Source organism: Xyrauchen texanus, chromosome 34 (genome assembly GCF_025860055.1).
Source record: "Xyrauchen texanus isolate HMW12.3.18 chromosome 34, RBS_HiC_50CHRs, whole genome shotgun sequence".
Lineage (NCBI taxonomy): Eukaryota > Metazoa > Chordata > Actinopteri > Cypriniformes > Catostomidae > Xyrauchen > Xyrauchen texanus.
Genome location: NC_068309.1, coordinates 7,163,922 through 7,188,372, shown reverse-complemented (window position 1 = coordinate 7,188,372; position 24,451 = coordinate 7,163,922). Strand labels below are relative to the sequence as shown.

At 37.8% G+C, this 24,451-nt stretch overlaps 1 protein-coding gene and 1 long non-coding RNA gene across 2 annotated transcripts in view; one reads left to right on the top strand and one right to left on the bottom strand.

The window, feature by feature from the left end:
• Positions 1-4,175: 4,175 nt before the first annotated feature.
• Positions 4,176-6,854, top strand: LOC127627666 (uncharacterized). Its single transcript, XR_007968564.1, has 3 exons — positions 4,176-4,224; positions 4,702-4,797; positions 5,005-6,854. It is a non-coding gene; the product is annotated as an uncharacterized LOC127627666 (long non-coding RNA).
• A 1,124-nt stretch (positions 6,855-7,978) lies between these two features.
• The window catches only part of LOC127627621 (AP-3 complex subunit beta-1-like), a 105,703-nt gene continuing 89,230 nt past the window's right edge, over positions 7,979-24,451 (bottom strand). The window contains 1 exon segment of the mRNA XM_052104081.1: positions 7,979-9,693. Coding sequence (XP_051960041.1) covers positions 9,537-9,693 — 157 coding nt within the window. The 3' untranslated portion in view covers positions 7,979-9,536.

The following is a 24,451-nucleotide window of genomic DNA, read 5'->3' as shown; positions in this document are numbered from 1 at the left end:
AATCGATTAGTGTACCACCCTGGCACGTCCCTACGTTGAATTTGTGCTCTCCAAAATAAGAACTGAATCATTCATAGGCATTCTTGCCCATCATATATTAAAAAAACAACCCACCATAACAAAGCCCACGCAGAATATTCACACTGGCAGTTACCACGGCAACACACGTACCACCACGCCACCCAAGCAACCTACAACATCTCCAGGTTTAATTGAAAGCACAGTGTTTATATTGCCCTAATTGGAGTCAAATCACAATGCAAAAGAGTTTAAATATAATTACTGAGGCACCAACCAAATGCCTTTAAATCCTCCCATTTTGTATTCCTTTCTAACCTCAATAAATCTACTTTAATTTAGGAAAAACAGCACGCCACACACTCAGTCATAATGCCGTGATCAACTCATGTTGTGAAGTAAATTACGATGCAATCTTGGAGACTCTGCGACTCGATAACTACAGTTAGTTTGTGATCTTTATTAATCTGTGAAATGGTTCCTATCTTATATATGCTTCCCTTTAATTGTCATTAAGAGTGGAGTAGCACGTTACTGATGGGTTGTAAAAATCCAGTTATTTAAACACTGCATAAGCAAGAAGGATAAGCACAACCGAGATAATGCCATTAAAACAAAAATGATGAAACATTATTGACAATATCTCAAAACCTAGTGAGGTGTTCACCTGGACAGCATTTTTGGGCATCATGCTCATTCAAACCAATGATGCCCAAGAATGCTATCTAGATAGGCAGCCTGCTTGGTTTTGAGACATAGCCAGTAACTTATATTTTATCACCTAGTTTAGTGATTTCACAATGAGCTATACAAATTATATGATTTCAGAATGATATAATTGTTATCCAGCATAATTAGCAGTGAGTATAACGCAAGATTTAAACAAACCCCTAACCACAAGTATAAATCTTTGGCACAGCTTTGATTTTTGTGCTACAGACATGAACGATGCTTCAGATTCAGGAGAGTATTACTGTGTTATTGCTTTTTAAAGTAATCAGACTTATTTTCACCTGGCAGATGATAAAATGGGCAAAACAATCACACAGAATACATTAAAGGAAGCACCTGAGCCATAGAGACCAGAATATAATTAGACAAATATAGTTTGATGCTGGTTTGACAAAGCCTTGTCTGAAAGTTTAAAATAGCTTTGAAAGACTGAATTTTGAATGTTTAATAAGTCCAGAAATATGGTATTTTTGGCCACTTTGAAGGTCAGATAAAGGAAAACCGAAGGTCTGATCAGTTAGAAAAGACATAGCACACGAAGTTAGAACAGTCTGAAGGTCTGTACCAAATTTGGTGGATGTAACTTGAAAGCTCTAGGAGGAGGAACAGTCGGAATCACTGGTCTTAGTTTAGGGATTTTGAAAAATCCCTAAACAAAGTCTATACAATAACAGTATGTTGGCATCAAGCCAACATAATTAAATACTTTGGAGATGAGCTCTTGGGCCAAAAATAACCATCTAGCACCCACCCAGAAAACACTAGCAATGCACCAAGAACCACTCTGAACATTTTAGCAACACACTGGCAACCACTTGGTACATCCAAGCATTGTGGTGGCGATTTATGCACAGGCACATTTTCTTCAGAATATGTAAAAATCTAGTTATTGCAACCATGCATATTCTATATGAACATTACAAATACACTAGAATCCCATAAATAAAACAGCTAAGCATGCAATACGTGCATGACAAGAAGGAAGGACTTGAAGTGCATCTTAACGGCACAGTGACATCTTAACAGCTTACAATGATGGAAGGAGTTGCTCTAGATGGCCCTGCAATCTCTAAGCACATAAAAATGTCACCCTCGCATCTATGTGAACATCATATTTGTGTGGATATGTTGCTGCGGACACAAACAACAAGTACCATAATGCTCAATACAGATGTGGCTTTTGCTTGGGAGAGAACAGCCATAAACTACTAGCAGTGTTGTGTGTAATCAGATTACAAAACAATAAGTGACTGTAATCTAATAACCTTTTTAGATTAAAATAAGGAAGTACCAAAAGTAGTGTAACTTTTAAAAAATGTAATTACTATTAAGTACAGCATATCATTTGGGTCACACTGAGTGTATGACTTGCGTGTGACAGTGAGTAAGGAGGAAATCTATACATTATTTTCAATTCATTTAGCGAAAACTAAAATTGACAAAAAATAATGTTTTAGAATGTAACTTAAAAGCACAGTAATTAGTAATGTGATTGCTTTTTGATGACGTAATAAAGTATTTTGATTACAATTTTATACAAACGCATATTATCATAAGTGCATATTATTATTGTTTAAATCATCATTTTTGGGGTTGTTGACATTACATAATAGCAATGAATTTGTATAATTGGCTAAACTTTACACAGTAAAGGTTAGTAAGTGATTTTATAACATTAAAATCATGTTTATATGCATATTGTTTACGTCTTGTGGCTATATTTTTAAACAGTGAGTGTTTTAATGTTTACGGATTGTCCTCATTCACTTCCATTTTATGTGCCTCACTGTAACCCAGACTTTTTTTGTTCGTTTTGTTTTTTCAAGAAAAGGAGGGACAAGTAAAATTTATTTTTGTGTAAATCAATATTATGCCACAAATGTGGTCAGTTGTGTAACTTTTATCGAACCCGGAATATTCCTTTTAGCAACACTTAAAAATGTACATATGTCATTTTACAAGATTGATCTAATTTAGGCATTTATGTTAAAGAAAGATAGCATCTAGCATAATTTGTTTAGAAATGCCACTTGGCTTTTTATCTTATATTTTCAAGGGTGGCTTAAGTGTCCAAATACGTTTTGGAGCCATTGTACCTATTTTGACTCCAGGGCGGCCTGTAATCAATACAACATCAACTCAATACTAACAACCACTTTGAGGTAATTGGGCAGCATTTCTTTACTCTGAAACCAAGCGCTCCTGTATTCGCACAAAAACTACTTGTTGACTTATATACCTGTTCCCACTCACATTTAAAGAGTGGTAGAAAAACAGCATGTAAACTACTCATTGGCTTACCAAATAAGAGAACAGTAGCTGTAGCTCATTATGGTTCTCTGACTTCATTTCATTAAGATGATTACAACACAATCACACACACACAAAAAAAAAAAGGTTTTTGGAGGCTGTTCACTTTATTGAAACAATTAATTTTCTTTTAACACAATTGTATCAGGTTTCTTGTTCAAACACAATTGCATCATGTTTGAATTCGGTGACTATTTGGCGTAACTCGTGGTGCTCATTTTGAAAGAGCTCGTTTAAATCAATCTCATTCAAAAAGGGCGACTGGCAGCAGGAAGGAAACAGTTGATGGCGAAATCGTCAGGATTCAACTACCTTTCTAAATTTGGCTATTTCGTATGATATGGTGCGACTGAACTCGTTTGAATTCCTACAACTTTCACTACAGCCAATGACGTCGATGGACATCGTTGCCATCTAATAGGCTACGTGACAATTACTTGCTTTAGTCACTCACAACTGTAATCCACTTGTTACAACAACAGCTTCCTATCATATTTACACACTCTACTGATCGGTTAGGTTTAGATAAGGGGTTTGGGTAAGGGCATAATATTAATAAGTATGTGCGCCTATTAACGCCTTGTGCATGAAACTCACGCTTACTTCCGCATTAGACATCCGGGAATTTTCACGTGATGAAGTCGTACAGAACAACATCGAAATACGAAATGGCCAACTCATAAATTATGTGCGACTTTCCATGAGATCGGGTTGTATCATATTGAGTTTGTATTATATCGGGAGCACAGCAGGATCAAATTAGAGTTCATTTGAATTACTAATAATATTCTTTATTTAAATGGGTTAACATGACTTCTTATAACTCGTCCAGATTGCCTTCTTTAATAAGTAGGCTACAAACAAATGTTATTGTTTTTTTTTTAAATTCAGTTGTTTATTTTGCTTTGCGCTATATTGCGAAAATACGAAGTATAACACCATTTAAATGGATTTGGCCTGAATTAACAAAAATAACTTTCTCTGTTTTGAAAGAATCAATTAAAATTTGAATGTGATGTGCAAAGCAAGTACATTAAAAACGCTGAAATATTGAGCTGCAACAGACACCGTTGTCGTGCATGTAGAATTCTAATTAGAGGACTTTTATTTTGGAGAAGGACTATACACTTCTGTTCAAACACAAGATGTCCGAGGGAATCAAAAGTCAGTCATCTCAAGTTCATAACTTCTGTTATTTTTGTAATACGGGAACTACACAAATACTAAATTGAGATGTATTTACATAAATATCCCTAACAGTACTTAATGATGAAAGGAGACATACAGAAAGTTGCTGGTTTAGGTAACTGAAGTAACCTCTTAGTTTAACTTCACTTTAATGATGATATTTTAGGATATGTAGAATACAAAACAAACAGCAACAGATATCAAAAGAGCGTTTTGTCCGTCTACAGAATATTATTTTAAATGATGCAGCGTGTGCTTAACTTAAGCAGCTCCTCTGTCGATCGACAGAGGTCCAATTTCTACATTTTATGAGAATTTTAGCATTGAGGAATTTTTGTGTAGTGGAGTTAGCCTGTGATTCTTTAGATTAAATTACGTTTTTGTTTCAAGGTTACTGTTGTGTAATTTAACTGATAGACTTATATGCTATTCGTTTTTCTCCCCTTTCTAAAGAATACTGAGAGCTTGAAGACTTGTTTAGAGTTTCCTGCCTTAAAGTGATTAACAAGGTGGATGTATTTTGTTGTTTGCATGGTATAAGTTTCTGAGGTAAGTAACACGTGTATGTTTACTGTAAATTAGCCATATGTCTTTATTTGATCTAAATGGGCAACATTGGAATTGGTTTCCCCCATTTTTTGTTGAAGAGAAATAAAAATGTCCAGGTAAAACTTTTGTGTAAATGCACAATCATTTGTTGGGATGACTTTCAATCCATTGTGACTGTAACTAGCCTTTCTTATCTCTCTGTATCAGGTGCTTTACGAACCAGAATCTGCCAAACAAACAACCACACGCATGCGCAACTTGATCGGCACAGTCTTCGCTGATGACTTTATCTCGTCAGAAGGCAATGGAGTCGGAAAAGACTTATGGTGAACTTGCTGAGATTCTCTTGATTCATTACTGAAAGGTATAATTATGGTCTTTTTGTTTAATATTGTTCTGTACACAGAATAATTTGAGCCTGTCCCAAACTTAAAGGGGTAGTTCACTCAAAAATAAAACTTCTGTGCACAAGATTTTTTAGAAGAATATCTCAGCTCTGTTGGTCCATACAATGCAAGGGAAAGGATACCAACATTTTAAAACTCCAAAAAGGCAGCATAAAAGTAGTCCATATGACTCCAGTGGTTAAATCCATACCTTAGAAGTGATATGATAGGTGTAGGTGAGAAAAATATCAATATTTAAGTCCTTTTTTAAACTATCGCTTCAGAAGTAATATTTTTAACCACTGCAGTCGTATAGATTAGTTCACCCAAAAATGAAAATTCTCTCATCATTTACTCACCCTCAATATAAATTAAAATAATAGTTCAGCCCTGTTGGTCCATACAATTCAAGTAAATGATAGTTGATAAAAGTAATCCATTCAACTCGAGTGGTTTAATCAATGTCTTCTGAGGTGATCCAGTTGGTTTTGGGTGAGAACAGACCAAAATAAAAACCCCTTTTCACTGTACAGCTTGCCATTGCAATCTCTAAGCACAATTGCTGGTGCTTAATGCATTTGTACAGTGCTAGAGAGCGGTATAGGAAGTATAATCGAGCTTGAAATCATGATCTCCAAGGAGATTTATAGTGAAAAATTAATTATATTTTGGTCTATTCTCACCAACAATAAAACCAACTGGATTACTTCAAAAGATATAGATTTAAGGAGTCGTATGGATTACCTTTATGCTGCCTTTATGTGCTTTTTGGAGCTAAGGTTTTGGTCCCCATTCACTTGCATTGAATATTTTTCTAAAAATCTTTCTGTTCTGCAGAAGAAAGAAAGTCATACACATCTGGGATGGCACGAGAGTGAGTAAATGATGAGAGGATTTTCATTTTTGAGTGAACTTTCCCTTTAATGAAAGTTGTATTCACGTGTCATGTTAGAATATGTTTATGTCATTAACCCAGACAGAATCTGTGCATGCAGAAAACTCGGCAGGATTGCAACATTCATAATTTTTAAATGTTCTACAAATTCCCTTCACTTGCAAGTCGTTTATGAAATAGTTTGGTTAATTGTGTGTACAGTACTCTCAGGTTCAATTAACACATTTAACATTGTTTAAATCCCATCCACCAAATTCTGCAGATCTTCCCCCCAAAAATCTGCTTTGAATGAGCCAAAAATGTCTACAGATGCCATCTGGGCCAAAGCTTTCCTATCTTCATACTATTGTGAAGGTTACAAAAGCTATGAATATGGGTTGGGAACTGAAGGGTTTTAGATAATGCACAATATTTAGGACGAATAACACATTCAACATGTTCAACATATAACACTAGATAAAAAATATACTTGACATCAACATGGTGTCCACACAAATTGAACCACTGTGCTTTGTGCACTTCCTGTGCTGCTGAGAGAAGACGCCTCAAGATTCTTCAAAACATTTGAGGTAAATTACTTTATTCACACATTTCTAAATCATTTAACCATTTTTGAAACTTAAAGGAATACCTCACCCAAAAATGAAAATTCTTTCATTATTTACCTCATGCCATCCCAGATGTGTATGACTTTATATATTCTGCTAAACACAAACGAAGAATATCTCAGCTCTGTAGGTCACAAACAAATATTTATAAGAGTATTTCAGCTCTGTTAGGCCATAGAATGCAAGCGAATGGTGTCAGAACTTTGAAGCTCCAAAAAGCAGTTTAAAACAGCATAAAAGTAATCCATTCGACTCCAATGGTTAAATCCACCTCTTCTGAAGTGATATAATTAGTGTGGGTGAGAAACCGATCAATATTTAAGTCCTTTATTACTATAAATCTCCACTTTCACATTTACAACTGAAAGCTTGTTTAGTTTCACTTTCACATCTGAAAGTGAAAGTGGAGATTTGTAATAAGTAATGACTTAAATATTGATCTGTTAATTGTATCTGAAGATATGGATTACTTTTATTCTACCTTTTTGTGCATTATGGAGCTTCAAAGTTCTGGTCACCATTCACTTGCATTGTATGGACCTACAGAGCTGAAATATTCTTCTAAAATCTTAATTTGTGTTCAGCAGAAGAGAGAAAGTCATACACATCTGGGATGGCATGAGGGTGAGTAAATGACAACATAATTTTCATTTTAGAGGGAACTCATTTTAAAGAAGATTTATAAAAATAAAAAAAAAACACATAAATAAAGCTTTTGTCTTCAATGGAAGAAAGAGTCATACAGATCTGGAACAAGTGAGTAAATAATGACATCATTTTTGTGTGAACTATTCTTTTATGTATATAGTGTATTTTTTCTGTATTTTGAAACATTTTAATAAATGTTTCTGTAATTTTGCCACTTTTATCTATTTCTGCATTTCAAGGCTGAAGATTCAGAAGAGCCAAATGTTGGATATTCACCAGTTGCCCTCTTTATCAGAGGTCCGAGAACAATTCACAACAGTCTGGTCAGAAATGTCATTGTTCTTGAAAGTTAAGTCATCACCCACCTGCCCAGGCTTTTCTGATTTCTTTTCAAGTTTGGACTGATTTATGCATTGGATCCGAGTTACCCAAAAGAGTTTTAAAGACAGGTGGCTTTATAAGGTTATTAAGCTGAAGGATGTGCAACACTCATGCAGTTGTGGACTATTTATTCTGTTGCTGTCATGTGTTTTTTTCAGTGTTGTGCCTCATGTTTTGTCAATAATTGTAGCTTGTCTTTTTATATTAAATATGCTTGCTACATGCAGTTTTCTTTTTTGTGTGCGTGCTAAATTTTCACAAGTTAAGGAAGCTTAAAACAAGGCAGTTGCAAAACATTTTTAAGTACTCCTACTAGCACATTTCGAGTCACCTAAAATTATATAGTTTAATTATCAAGTTAACATGGCTTAAAAAATAAGTACATACAAAGCTTAAGTTTTGAAACGTATAAAAGTAAACACTACATTTTGTAAGTTTGTAGAACTTATACGAATTTACAGTGTTTTTCAACCCTCCACAAATAGGCCCATTTACTTCCATTGTAAGTGCCTCACTTAAAGAAAAGGACGAGTCAAAATAATCAACACTGACACAAATGCTTTCGACTGAGCTTAACTTGTATTGAACCTGTATTCCCTTAAGCTTTGAATGTGGTATGTACAACAGACTTCGAACTTTTTCCCAATAAATGGATTAGTTTCATACCATGTGCTGCAGTCACTGAAGAATGAGAAAATAGAATTGACGTTTATAACTGGCATTATACCTAGTTGTAGTGATATAAACATGTAGGCTAAACAAGACAAGAAGGCTTAAATGTAGGAGAACAACTGATTCAAGTTAAATGAAAAACATTCATTCATATTAAAAAAAACACCATTCATTCATTCAAGTTAGTTTTACATGATCTGTTTTATTGGGTTTAGATTGATTCCGTTTTGTTAAGAGAACTCGTTTCAATCACGTGGAACGATTGAACGTCCATGATTCAATCCTGTTCATCCAAAGTGCTATTTTTTTGAGTGTGGTTTCAAGCTGTGGTTCCATTTATTCATCCACTTTCATTTCATTTTCTTAAGAGATATAGGCAGGGAACAATTTAGAAAGATAAACAAATATTATATCCATAGAAACACTAAGTCCTTTCTTTGTTCACTAGCAACACCAGGTAATCAGCTACTGATGACATCACAGTCGCTATTCTGCAATTAGAACTTTGAAGCGTTGAGTTTGCATTCCATATGGCACATTATGGTATGACACAGATTAATCAAGATTGCTTTTTAGTTTCTGTATGATTATTATTTTTTTAATCATTGTAATTATGGCAGTAGTTAAAATAGTGGGGCTCGTTGGCAGAGCCTGTTGGGCACTTGGGTTAATCGTCTAAAGAAAGGCACTTCACATGGATTTGAGAGCAATATAACAAATGTTTTGGACACTATACAAGCTTCATTGACCTCGCAGAGCAGACGGACTACTTCAAATTGTTGATTTGGCAACACTGGTCATATATAAGTCTAATGAAGAAAAAATAAATACTAAAGAAATTCTGCAAATCGTCAGTATTAATCGATAATTTTCAGAATACAGCAAACTCAGAAATATCAGGAACAGATTTGAAACGGTCTGTCAGCACACTTAAACAATTGACACAAATTATAAATATATATCTGCCCACAACACAAATACAAAACATCCCAAATCATTGCAACACAAACTGACACTTTGCATTTGAATAATGGCACTTATCTGTGACTGAATTTGAGAGTGTGTTTGAGTGTGAAAGGGTTAAAGGGTGAGCACTTGATAGGTGTAAGATCTTCCTAGCTCTTTTTGCTGTGTGTTGGATGACTCTTTCTAGGGGGCGCTGTTCATCAGGGCTGTTTTAAACTGCCGCAGGAGCATAGAGCCGATCATAGTTTTCTCAGTGTTAACAGTGACCAGAGTGCTGGAATCCTTTAGGGTGACTGACACCAGGACCAGAGAACCCGAACTCACCGTCTTGCCAGCAAACCTGTAAAGAAACACAGACATTTTTTTATAAATAAATAATAATCAAAAAAATTGATAGCTGGGAGAAATGTAACTGAAATTAGAGTATCATAAAGACAACATTAAATTCAATGTTTTCTTATTTAATTTCTTAATGAATGTCGGTGTCTTACAGTGCACAGATCAACAGTGCACCTTATTCTTAAAGTGATAGTTGAATTGATCTGTGGATCAGAAACAGATTAATATAGAATTATTTTGGCTATTCACATTTACTAGTCAAGGAATTTATAGTAAAAAAGGACTTAAATATTGATTTGTTTCTTGCCCACATCTATCATATTGCTTTTGAAAACATGTTTAACCACTGGAGTCGCGTGGAGTACTTTTATGCTGCCTTAATATGCTTTTTGGGCCAAAAAAGTTCTGGTCACCATTCACTTGCATTGTATGGACCTACAGAGCTGAGATATTCTTCTATTCTTCGTTTGTGTTTAGAAGAATATATAAAGTCATACACATTTGGGATGAGGGTGAGCAAATGAGAGAATTTTTTTTTTTGGGTGAACTATCCCTTTAAGAAAAAAAAAATTTCCCCATTAACTTTCGCAATAACTTTCTCTGTTTCTGAAGTTACTCATAAGGAACATAAGGCCATTCAATAATTGAAAAAAATGCCATCAATTCATTTTAAAGCCTAACATGTTTCAGCCTATAACAATATTCAGTTTAAATTAAACACACATCAAATTACAAAAGTTAAATGTTTTGCAAATTCTGTATTATGTTGCTTTTAAAGACAGTTGATCGTATTTAAAGGCATTTTTTACATTAGAAATTGCATAAAATAATTAATAGGGAGTGCAAGCTTGCTAAAACAACAACAATGTGCAACGTCATGCAAAATATGTTGCAAATGAGAATAATGTGTGTGTGTGTATATATATATATATATATATATATATATATATATATATATATATATATATATATATATACACACACACTAATGAGCAAAAACATTATGACCACTCACAGGTGAAGCAAATAATGTTGATCATCTCCTAACAAGGCCACATGTCAAGGTCTGGGTAGATTAGATAACGAATGAACAAGTAAACGAACAAATCAGTTCTCATAGTCAATGTTTTGAATGCATGAGAAATGGGCAGGAGTAAAGGCCTGACTTTGACAAGGGCCAAATTGTTATGGCTAGACGACTGGGTCAGAGCATCTCTGAAACGGAAAGGCTTGTGGGGTTCTCCCGGTCAGCAGTGTCGAGTACCTACAGAAAGTCGTCAGAGGAGGGACAAACCACAAATCGGCAACAGGGTGTTGGGCGCCCAAGGCTCATCGATGTGTGAGGCTATCCCGCCTGGTCCAAACCAGCAAAAGTTCTACTGTGGCACATAATGACATTTAATGATGTCACGGGAGGAATGTGTCACAACACATTACATCCCACCCTGCTGCATATGGGGCTGTGTAGCTGCAGTCCGGTCAGAGTGTCTATGATGACCCCTGTACACCGTCGAAAGCGCCTACAATGGGCACACAAGCATCGGAACTGGACCTTGGAGCAGTGGAAGAAGGTCGCCTGGTCTGATGAGTCCTGTTTTCTTTTACATCACGTGGACAGCTGTGTATGTGTGTGCCGTTTACCTGGGGTGATGCTCTGGGCAATGTTCTGCTGGGAATCCCTGGGTCCGGCCATTCACGTGGACGTCAATTTGACACATGCCACCTACCTAAACATCGTTGCAGACCAGGTACACCCCTTCATGGCAATGGTATTGCCTGATGGCAGTGGCCTCTTTCAGCAGGATAATGCACTCTGACACACTGCACACATTGTTCAGGAATGTTTTGAGGAACATGATGAAGAGTTCAAGGTGTTGCCCTGGCCTCCAACAAGTCTGATCCATGATGACTCCACCTCGCAACTTACAGGACTTGAAGGATCTGCTGCTAATGTCTTAGTGCAATTTTCTCAGGACACCTTCAGGGGTCTTGTAGAGTCCCCGCCTCAGCAGACCAGTGCTATTTTGGTGGCACACGGAGGACCAACAGCATATTAGGTAGGTGGTCATAATGTTTTGACTCATCTGTGTGTGTGTGTGTGTGTATATATATATATATATATATATATATATATATATATATATATATATATATATATATATCTATATATATATATACACACACACACACACACCTATACATGCGCACACACGCAAAAGTTTTAGGCACATGTGAAAAATGTTGCATAGTGAGGATATCTTCAAAAATAATGACATAAATAGTTTTCATTTATCTCTTAATGTCATATACAAAGTCCAGTCAACATAAAAAAGCTAAATCAATATTTGGTGTGACCACCTCAGCCCCAATTCTCCTAGATACACCTGGACACAGTTGTTCTATCTATTTCAGCTGTCTCAACTGCTTCTGTCTATTTATGTAATCTCATACTGACACGATGTTCAGTGGGGGGCTTTGTGTGGGCCATGACATCTGTTGCAGGGCTCCCTGTTCTTCTATTCTAATCTTTTCTATTTGCAAAAGTCATGTTTTGGAGTCTAACATTTATCTTTCCTTTTGACACACTAAAGCTGAAGATATAAATAACCATCTTAAAACAAATGACAAAAAAGACAAAAACACCTTATGTGCAAGACTTTTGCACATTACTGTATACACACACACACACACACACACACACACACACACACACAATTAAGAATACTAGATTCTTAATTTAGAATACTAGATAATTTAGTAATTTAGAATACTAGAAAATCACTAGCCATTATATCAAACACAGTTGAAAGCTATTTGGTTTGTTAAATGAAGCTGAACATTGTCTTTGTGTTTGTTTTTGAGTTGCCACAGTATGTAATAGACTGACATGTCTGTAACTACAGTCTTCAAAGTCAAAGGACAACTGGCTCTAACAAGGACAGAAAGAGACGTGGAAGGCCGGATGTACAACTAAACAAGAGGATAAATACACCAGAGTCTCTAGTTTGAGAAATAGACGCCTCACATGTGCTCCGCTGACGGCTTCATTGAATTGAAAAAGCCACTTTTGAAACATTAAAACAAAAAGAAAAGGTTAGAGTGGGCAAAGAAACACAGACATTGGACAACAGATAATTGGAAAAGAGTGTTATGGATCTTAACCCCATTGAGCTTTTGTGGGATCAGTTTGACTGTAAGATGAGTGAGAAGTGACTGACAAGACAGCCACATCTATGGCAAGTGCCACAGGAAGTGTGGGGTGAATTGTCACCTGAGTATCTGGACAAACTGACAGCTAGAATGCCAAGAACCTGCAAAGCTGTCATTGCTACATGTGGAGGATTTTTTGACGAGAACTCTTTGAAGTAGTTTAAGAAGTTCTGAATTAATTTTTTTTAAATTGTAATAGTAATTTTTCATTAACGTTATTAATGTCCTGAATATACATTGTGATCAGTTGAATGCCAAATTGGTGAATAAAAGTACCAATTTCTTTCCATAAGAGCAAAATCTGTACATTATTCCAAACTTTTGGCCACCAGTGTGTGTGTGTATATATATATACACACATACATATAACACACACACACACACACACACACACATATATACATATATATATATAAAGTATATTCCTAGTTTTACAGATTCTATAAAAGGATGTAGATTAAACGTATTTAAAATGTGTAATAACACAAATTATATTGTTACTAAAAGTATATCAGGTTTAAAAGTTTGTTAATTAAAACTACATAAAGTTAAAATATAACATGTAATAAAAAGCACATAAACACATGTACCATATCCATATGTGAGCGTGGGAGAGTAATGGGGTGTGTGTGTGTGGTGAACAGGCAAGGCAGTCTATTATCTGGTCTGATTAAGAAGCTATTAGGGGCCAGGGGACACACTCCTGTCAATCACAGACTCCAACCCTGTAGCCTCTCAGACACAGGGAGCATATGTGGAGGTGTGCACGCAATAGAGTCCAGAAGACAAGAAAACTTCAGTAGTAACGGACTAAAGAATATTTAGCCAAATTTGACTTTTAATAAAAAGTTCCAAAAGACTGATGCTTTTCTGTTCTTGAGTGCTGTGAATGTATGTGTATGTGTATGTGTGTGTGGCTGTGTTAAAGACGGGTTTTGCGTGATATACATGCTGCTATGGTGTTAAGGCCAATTCACACCAGGAGTAAAACGAAAAGCAAATTAGAGACTAAAATCAAGTCTGCAATTCATTTTGAATCGTGGTTTCACTCTCGCCGCTTTGCTAATGGAGTAAGTATACTTAACTCAATTTTCAGTGAATCGCTGATGAAATTGGTCCAGCAATTTTTGTCTGTGATTTTTTTTGCATTTCAAACTTTGCGCTTTGCTAATGAAATATGCTTCGCTCAATTAACAAAGTGCATCGCTGTTAAACTTCGTCCAGCATACATCAGCCATACATTTTACTTTGTTGTTTTGTTCTTACCGCTTTGCTAATGGAATAAGGATCTTTCACTCAATTAGCAAAGTGAATCACTGTAGAGTGGAGGCTGATTGGGGACCGGGCGTGCGTTGTTCCAGCCCGACCCCGCCCTCCTCCACTCTACAATCACCTATAAAATTTGTCCAGCAAATATTTTTTCATTTTGATTCATTTTGCTTAGTTGTTTCACTCTTGCCACATTGCTAATAGAGTAAGTACATTTTACTCAATTAGCAAAGTGAATTGCCAATGAAATTCTTCCAGCGATTTTTGTCTTTAAACTATTTATGCAGAAAGGGAAACAAATATTTGCCTGGCTAAAAAATGCAGCATACCAGAAAGAAAGCAAAATGGGCTCCGGTTATATACATATTTTTGATTAAGCATTAAGTTGCAAGCTGTGCTATAGCTGTACTATACTGTGAATAAAGTTATGGCATTTCATGTCATTGCTTTTACTAAATTGCCTTTTTTAACAGCTGGAATGCTGAATTGACAAATGATCATCCAAGACCCGTTTTTAAAGCAAAATATAAATAGATATGTTGTCATTTTCCTAGCATAGTACAATGGAAGCAAAATAGAGTAATAGGAATATATTGTGCTTTATTAATAACAAAAGTGAACTGTTAGTACTAATGAACAAAAAAACTTCCATAGCTTAGTGGGAGAATTCTCAGCATCCAGTAACTGTGGTAACTGCACAGACTGGAAACACTGGTGTACATACACGCGGATCCATTGACAGCACGGAGACACGACCCTGTGTGACCTCTACGCCCTTGTCCCTCCTTCCTGTCTATCTATCCCTCTCTCTCTCACTGATGGGGACCCACGTGCCTTATACACTGCCATCTGCCTCCCATTTACACACCCTATTATACAACAATGAACCGTTTAGCACACACACTCACACACTGGGACCCCATTTAGCAGTGAGAAGCATACATACCCACCACCTGACCACCAAGGGGCCCCTCTTTTACTCCCAAACTCTCATATACGTGCACACACACACACACACGCACACACAATGGCCACCATTTAACCATGACAGCATGAAACACAAGGGCTATCAGAGCATGCTGCTAACCAACTGGAGAGGGCATCACATCTGACAATCAGCACACACAAACACAGAAACACACACACACACGTTAACAATGTTAACAAATAGATAAACTTAATCATCAGTAGCAAAGGATAGATAGCTAAACAGACACAGATTATTTATACAGATCTTACGGCTGGTGACACTTTGATCTCTTGGTCCCTGTGGCCCTACTAATGGAGTCGGATTATAAAATTCCTATTTACACATGCACTTAACATGGCCCTGAGGCACAATGTGTGTGTGTGTCTGCATGTACATAACCCAAAGCCACTTGATTTACATTATTTCAGTGACCTCTGAACTTATATACAGAAATATAGACAAACAAACAGAGCTTTAGACATGCTGCATTTATAGCTACAGGGGTTTGATACTGGACAGTCATTCTGTTTAACTCTATCTGTCCCTCATGTTTACACTCACACACACACACACACACACACACACACTCTGCCCAGTGTGTGTGTGTTGTCTATGCTGTAGTTGAGGCAGTAAATGGGTCATTGGCATTCTGGTCTGTCGCCACTGGGCCTCTGAACTGGATTAATTGAGGCTGTGTGAAGAAAAGAAAAGCAGAACTCTGGTGTTGGCCAGCCGGACCTCCATCGATCCACACGCACGCACGCACACACACACACACACACAGTAACACTTGCTAATAATCAGAGAGACATAGAGAGAGAGAGAGACTAAATGACTGTCACCTCTTTATTCAATCTTAAAGACTGGAGTGTGGATCTGCTCATAGTAAGACTTCCATTCACACACACAACAGTTATCGTTCAGATTTGTATATCACAAATAGACTTTAATAGAGATAGGTATCAATAGATATTTGGCCATATTAAGATCGCCTGTCTTAATCTAATAGGTAAAGGATAATGTCCACTTTATTTAGCGACAGTATATTTGTCATTATTACACGGCTCTTTGGAATACTTGATTCTGATTGGTCAATAGCGCCATCCAGTGGTCTGATATTTCTGAATAATGATCACACATCTGGGGAAAAGAAATATCAGACCGATCATTCAGGTATCGCTATCTAACCGACTTCTCTTATCACTCTGAGATCTCTAAAAGTACGATTATAAAACAATTTGAACTCAAATCAATATAGAATTTCCATTCATTTATTTGTTTGGCAAGTAGTCAAACAAAGAATAATGGGCAGTCGGCTGATCATTATTGCAAAATAAACCCATTTAGGTTGATATAAGACATATGTTGACCGATATGTTGGAAATCGGTTGTCTGACACAACAGTCAGTTAAGGTGCGGTCACATTTACCTTTGCACAGGGAAATTCCACGGATATGCGAGGATTGCTATTGAGTTGACTGTATTTAGCCTGCGGAATTTCACAGTGCAAAGGTAAATGTAACCGACACTTTATACCATTTAGTGGCCATTATACAAAAATATTTTACCACAGAATGCTGTGATTGAGCAATCAGAATCCAGAGATAGGTGTGTAATAAGACATTATATTGTCAATTAGCCTCCTATAGCTCTATAAAAAAACTAAAACAAATCAGTTGACCATCACTAATTCAAACCTCCTAGATGAACATCTCTGACTGTTCCATAGCTTCTTCCTCTTTTATTGTCTCATGCCGAGAGCGCTTTGTTATGATGCCAGGTAAAGAGATGTTCGCTTCCATTCCCCTGCATCTAGCTGTTTTTGAATACAAGAATGTTTCCTATGTGAACAGCACCAATGTATGGCATCTTGTTCCAGTACATATTCTCTTTTTCTTCTCTGTCTGTCCTTATGTCTGCAGAGAGGGTTAGTCATCAATTGCCAAATGGTTGTGCCAAGTATGTTTGTGTGTGTGTTTTAAGAGTCCTCTGTACTAATAAAGGTTAATCTGAGTGACCAGATGACCAGCTGTCCCTCTGAAAAACAAAGGATGAGCCCCTCTCTCTCTCTCACACACACACACACACACACACACACACGCACAGGTTACTAACACACAAATAATCTAAAGAACAAGAACATGCATGTGATATGACGTAAACAGACATGAAACACTACGACCTGGTTATCTGGTTTCCTACAACACAGCCAGAATACTTTAAGCTGTTAACAAGAAAATTGTGCCAACTTTGTGATGACAGAAGCAAAGAACATGCAAGGAATGTAAAAGGGACAAGCTCAAACCCATGATGAACTCAGATTTGCATTAAAAACCGGACAGATGTTGATCCACCTGTTGTTTTAGAACACAGAGAGCAAAAATGGGGAGTGGGATAAAGTTAGTTTTAGGTACAATATCAACCTATGGTGTTTAAGGGGCTGTCTAAAAAGTCCATACACTGCGCTAAAACGTTGGTGGTGTCCAAGCGCTCATTCAATTGCCTTGCACGTTCTAATATAACACACACTGTTAATAAAAAAGCATTTTCATAAGGTTGCAGTAGGCTTCCAGTGTATATGACTTACTATATATGAAGGTTTGCCAGCATGTCTAATTGTATGTACAGATTGTTCAATTAGGGGAAAATGAAATTCATCAAGATATTGTTTTTATATTCTAAAGGTTGTAGAAGGCTGCTAATGGTTAGGATGACTTACTTCAAGTGAGATTTTCCCACTATATACTACTATAAATATGCAACATTCAATTATTTTTTTTAATAAATCACTAAAATGTATCAAGTAAGCCATTCACACCACTGGCAGCCAACTACAACCTTTGGAATTTAAAAATAACATCTTTAATAAATTTTTGTGATTTTTTGTCTAAAGTTATGGAATATTTAGATATGTCCCAAAATTGGACATATTGGGACATATCTAACCTAATACACAAGTCAATTTATCCATTGGTAGAACCCTAACCTTTATAATTTAGAATTAACCTTGTTTGTTAAGAAGTCAATGGAATGAACGCTTGGACACCACCAACATTTTAGCGCAGTTTATGGACTTTTTAGACTGTCCCTTACAAGAAGATAAGTAAGTAGATATCGTACCTAAAACTGATTTTATCCCGTTCCCTTTTTTTTTGTTTTCTGTGTTCTAAAATTACTGTGTTACAGAGTGAGAAACCACTCCAAATGAATTAGATTTTGGCATGGATTTGGAAATCACTGAACCAGTCATGAAGAAAGGGCTAGATACCATCCACACAGCCAATCAGGTGAGAAGCTATGTTACCTACCCTTTTGGTTTCAACTGACTTGCCATTATGTTTTTTGGATTTGCTGTTGTGTTTTATGATTTGTTGTTGTATTTCTGAATTATTTGTTTTTGGATTTAATACTTGTTTTGTTTTACATTTCATGGCCACCATATTTTAGAGGGCTGACAGTCTAACAGTTACAGTTGAAGTCAAAGTTTACATACACAAGTCTGATTTATCCTTGGGAGTAATTTCTAAACGCCTGAAGGTACCACGTTCATCTTTACAAATAATAGTATGCAAGTATAAACACCATGAGACCACAGCCATCAACGTAGTTTGGTGCAAACAGTGCAAATCAATCCCAGAACAACAGCAAAGGAGCTTGTGAAGATGCTGGAGGAAACAGGTAGATGTGGATATAGATACTTGTATACCTGTTTCCTCCAGCATCTTCACAAGATCCTATATCGACATAACCTGAAAGGCTGCTCAGCAAGGAAGAAGCCACTGCTCCAAAACCACCATAAAAAAGACAGACTACAGTTTGCAATGCCCCAGGGCCTTTGCAAGTCATAATCCATCCCTGCCAGGATTATAGCGGTTTTGTGAGACTACTTTAAAGAAATATTCTCCAAGGGCTCGAAAGGCTGCTGTGACAGAGCTTCCAGCACCATGCAGAGGTCCCATTCAGGAACAAGCTTTCCAGTAACTGGCACAGAACCCTTCATGTATCTAAGAATGAGAGGGTGCTGACCCACTGCTGCATCATTGAAGCCAGTGTGGCAAGCAGAATGGCTGCCAGGTAAACCCTGATTGTAGAAAAGAATTTACCTTTGTTCAAAAGCCACCCTGTCTGGGTGAGGGTGATATATTTCTCTGTTCACCTGAAACAGTATGTCTGTTTGCAATGGGAGTGGGCACGGTTGGGCATAAAGGAGAGGAATTATCTCCACCAACCATGGTGCTTTGGGCCATCTGCTATGAGAATTACAATTCATTTGAGATAGAATGCGCTCTTATGACAGACTAGCGCACATCACAGTGGAATTCAGCTCCAGCCCCAGAAAATATATATTCTGGGATGGAGGGAAATTGCTCTTGCTCAGATTTATTCTGAAACCCAGAGATGCGAGGTGCAAGAGCACTAGTTACTTTCTCCATAGAATTGGCTATGATTAACAAATCATCTATATATGTCAGGATTTTAAGCCTCGCTAGGCATAATAGTGCTAATCCTGCTTCAACACTCAGACAAAATATGCACAGGGTCAGGGTGAGACCGAAGAGCAGGACCTTGAATTCATAACAAATGCCTTGATAGGCAAAACAAATACATTTTCTGGGTGCGGGATAAATGCTTATGTGGAAGAAAGCCTCTTTTAGATCGACTGATGATAACCAATCTTTCTGATGTATTGAACAAGAGAGAGAGTGTCAACATCATGAAATTGTATTTTGTCTGTTTAACACTCTGAGATTCAAAATAGTGTGGAGTGAACCACCCTTCTTTGGAACTAGAAAATAATGGGAATAAAACCCAGTTGACCCAAATTGCCCCTTTCTCTAAGAGAGAAGAAACTTCCTCTTCCAGAAAATGAGCAGAGCTCTTGTTCGTCTGCGAGAAAATTACACCGCCGAAATGTGAGGGTTTTGTGGCAAACTGAAGCCTGTAGCCATGCATTATTTTAATTACTCACTCGGGAGAAGACACAGCTTTCTTTTGGAGTCGGACTGTGTTGGGTTGGGGGTTTCTTGGACATGGCAGCAGCAAAGGACATTTTACCCCAGTGCTTGGGGGGTTGGGCTGCTGACTACGCTGCTTGTTGCGAAGTGTAGGTTGAGCAGCATTGTGGTAAAAATGCCCAGTAGTTGGGGCCTGGGCAGGTTCAGTGGGTGTCTGGTGGGGCGAGGATTTTCTGGGAAGCCACAATTTAAAAGCCTCGTCCTCCTTTTTGTTGTTACAGTGCTGCTGCATGAGGGCGACAGCTGGACCAAAAATATCTTGTCGAGTTTCCACTGGGGTTCCCATAATGCGCCTCTTTTCACTGTTGGGCAGACCAGAGAGATTCAGCCACAGTGCACATTCACCCGTGACAGACAGAGCCAGAGGCTTGGACAGCCTGATGGGCATTATGAAGAACAATGTCATTGACCATGACAATTTCCTTCAACAACGTGGGCAAAGGGAGCCCTTCTCCAAATGTTTACCATATCTTCCATGAGTTCAGCCTGGTATGCTGAAAGAAGGGAGGAAACATTCAGAGCACAAACGGTAAGAGCCGGCACTCTGTAAAAGCCTTGAAAAAAGGAGACGAAGAATCAGTCCATCTTGTTAGGGAGGGTGGGCTTGGGTGGGCAAGCAAGATATCTGGCTATTGATGGTTCAAATGGTGGAGAGCGGGGGGGTCACCCATACCAAGGGCGGCCATATCCTAAACTTCCAAGCTGGCAAACTGTGCTTAAAGTCAAGCGGGTCTCTCCAATAATGTTTCATGTGCTTCTCGCATGCAGGAAGGATGGGCAGGAGCTGTTTCTCGGGCCGGACAGTGGCCCCAACAGTTATCCCTCTACTGATTGGTGGCATTTTAGAGGGTCGGACATTTGATGTTGAGCTGAGCGGCTGCTCGCTCACACACCTCGAGGATGGTGTGCGGTAACACCGCCAAACCACTGACTGGCTGAACCTGTGCCGGTGGGATAGACTCCTCGTTCTCCGTGCACTACAGCACAGCATCGCCATCTTCCCCAGAGCTGGGAGCCATTTCCCCCGTCTGAGTCATCATGCTTGAGTTTTCTGCCTTTGGTAGCAGCTACTTTGTGGTGCAGGAGTTTCCTTGGCAAGGACATACAATGTCTACAATTTTTATTGATAGAGAGAGCTTCCTACACGTGTTTGATCCAATGATGTGTCCTATAGACTGCTGAGTGAGAGCCAATGCTCTATGCTCTATTCGGCATAGAGGTCATGAGAAGAGAATGCCAACTGAGGAAAGTAGCACGGACAGGTCCTTTTATGCCCTCAGGTAAGGGCAGGGCCTTACGGCAGCACCATTGGACACACACTCCTGTCTCTCAAGTCAGACGTGGTGCAATTGGATGCTTCTACAGATGTCAGGTGCGTATGCCCTTCCCATAGGTTGGATCTCTAACACGTGATGATGAAAGAGAACTCCACTTTCATATTAAGTTAATTATTTTATCGTTTTTTTATTATTTTTAGAGATTTATAGTTATAAATATTTATATCGGTTTCTCACCCACACCTATGTGACCGATCATGGAAAGTAGGGACACAAGTCGGTTTTGGGGCATTTTGAGTTATTCACAGATTCTGAAAGTGTAGTCTCCAAGCTTTCCAACGATTTGTAACACATGGAAATCTGACAATATTTGGAGAAGTTGTGGCCATTTGAAGGTAGGCACTCAAAAAAGCTAAAAGGGGAGAAAACGGCCTCAAAAGATTGTGCAGTTCTCACCTCTCTCTGCTGCTGGGAGTGACAATAGGGCTCATTTACATCTCATTTAGATAAGCCATACCCCTGTAAAGCTCCCCCTGTAAACATGGACTAAACATGAGATAACGTGATGCGTGTTCTTAGAATGAACAAAAAGCGACAAACTTTGATGTTTATGGAAACTCACCCCATAAGAAACAGAAAAGTATTCTTGCAGATCTCGTTGCCTCCAATGAAATAAGTCGTTCGGGCACACTTTCTCTTTGTCAGGGTCTTCTTTGTGGATGTAACCATCTCCGAAGTTTGCACTGTGCGTCTGTTTGCCTCTAAATGTCCAATAATTCGCATGACGCCAGTCCGATACATTCTTCCTCGTCTTCATCTTCGGCTCAGTTGTAGATTAGGGATATTATTCAGTCTTATCATGCCACTTTCATCGTCGCTCAGATCGTCTTCAGAATCAGTGAACGCTTGGTCATAAGCATCCGGCTTGTCGAAGAAGTACTTCAAAACATTTTCGTTGTAACGGCCACGGTTCAGCTCGTCTGCGACATTCTTTGCGGCGTCCATCTTCATTGAATTTTGATATCAGATAGAGCCGGCTAGAGCGCTGCATAATAAGTAGCCACGCTGTTAGGGGGGCGGGGGCAAAAGCGCCGGCGGCTATTCAGTACGGAAATACACACAGACAATGACACGCCCCTACTGCATGCTAGAATCTCCGAAAAACAAGCCGATTTCAACCTTACGCTTTTAAATATACCAATACTGTTATCTCAAACATGGAGAGGCTTCTTCATGATCTCAACTAACAGATTCTGCAAAAAAGCGGAAATCACCAATTTTGGAAAAAAACACTTGTTTCTCATTTTGCTCACAAGTTGTGCTGCCGACTTGTGTCACTGGTTTCCGTGACGGGTCACCTATCATATCACTTCTGAAGACATGGATTTAACCACTGGAATCATAAGACCCTGGTATACTTCCAGAGAAGTTCTTCATTCTTCGTGGAGTATAGGAGTCAATGGGCACTTGAGAGTATTTGAGTAGATTTTATTCCTTTTATAGACTAATTAAACAAAAACGAAATTGCATGAGATGCAATTGGAAAATGTTTTTTTATTTCTTATTCATTATATCTGGGCCTTTATTGATTACTTTTATGCTGCCTTTGTGATTTTTGGAGCTTGAAAGGTCTGGTCACCATTCACTTGCATAGTATGGACAATGCAAAAATCTTTATTTGTGTTCAGCAGAAGAAAGTAAGTCATACACATCTGAGATGGCAAGAAAGTGAGTAAATGATGAGAGCATTTTAATTTTTGAGTGAGCTATCCCTTTAAGACTAGTTGACTAGTCATTCAGACAACCCACAGACTAGTCGAATTTGGAAATAAGCAGTATATACATCCCTGCCATCACAACGTTGTAAGTTTGACTTTATTTTGGTTTCATCCAGAGTTGAAGTCAGTTACAACACACTTAACAGCAGTTTTTCCATAGGCTATTGAGGTATATACAGTATGTGTGTCACAGTATTTTTTATCAGCCATCCATTTGGCTGGTTAAAGAACAGGAGAATAATTGGGGATCGTTCAGTCTCTGTTTAGCAACAGAGAGCACGTTTTCTCTCTCTTATCTAGATATGGACAGGAACAGACTTCTATTTTTCAAGCTCATTTAAAAGCTGCGTTCATGGTATTCAGCATTCTCCTACTGTGGTTTTAGGCAGAAGAAGTGCTGCCCCCTGCTGTTGCATAGGAGAACTGCAACCCACAAAAATGGACAAAACTACTGAGTTCATTAGTTAAATCAGTCAGCAGGTACTAAGAACTGCACAATGTGTGCATCTGTGTGTGCACACATGATAAATACAACATTAAGTCCATTTATCACAAGCAGTTTTGTGGAGATGTCCACCAAAACAAACGTGTACTGCTATAAAAATGCTATTAAAAAGGTGTTCAAGCTCAAAAACAAGCATTTATTAAATCCAAAAAGGGTCACTAGATGAAATTGTAGCCATGAAAAGTTATTTAAGGTTAAAGAATACACAAGTTTTAGAACTTGAAACATCCTCATTCTAATGTTTTAACACAGAGAGACCACACAAATGAACTGTGTATCTGGTCATATCGATTTCTATTTACTTATTATTAGCATGTGTGTGTGAACCAATGAATGAAGTTGACATGAGATGTTTTAACACTGTTTTAAACTGGAAAAAAACAAAAGCCATAAGAAAACGTAATACCGGACAGATTAGTACAACTTGGCTGATCTACAGTAATATGTTTAATAACATCTCAGCAATATGTTTATTGGTTTAAAAGTGTCTTTGTTGCTTTATACACGGAAGGATAAAGATTTTCTTTTTTTGGTACTGTATGTCTGTTACATAACAGTCGCATGATTGATGACATGCTCTCATTTGCCAGATTGTGCATTCTAAATGAAATATAGGCCTTTTCCACAAACCTGCAACCATTGATTTCCACTTAGTCTGTGTGCTGCTTGTCCTTGTGAGGAAGATTATAATGCTTCTCAAGGTGCTTTCATATTCTCTCATATTTTATAATTAAA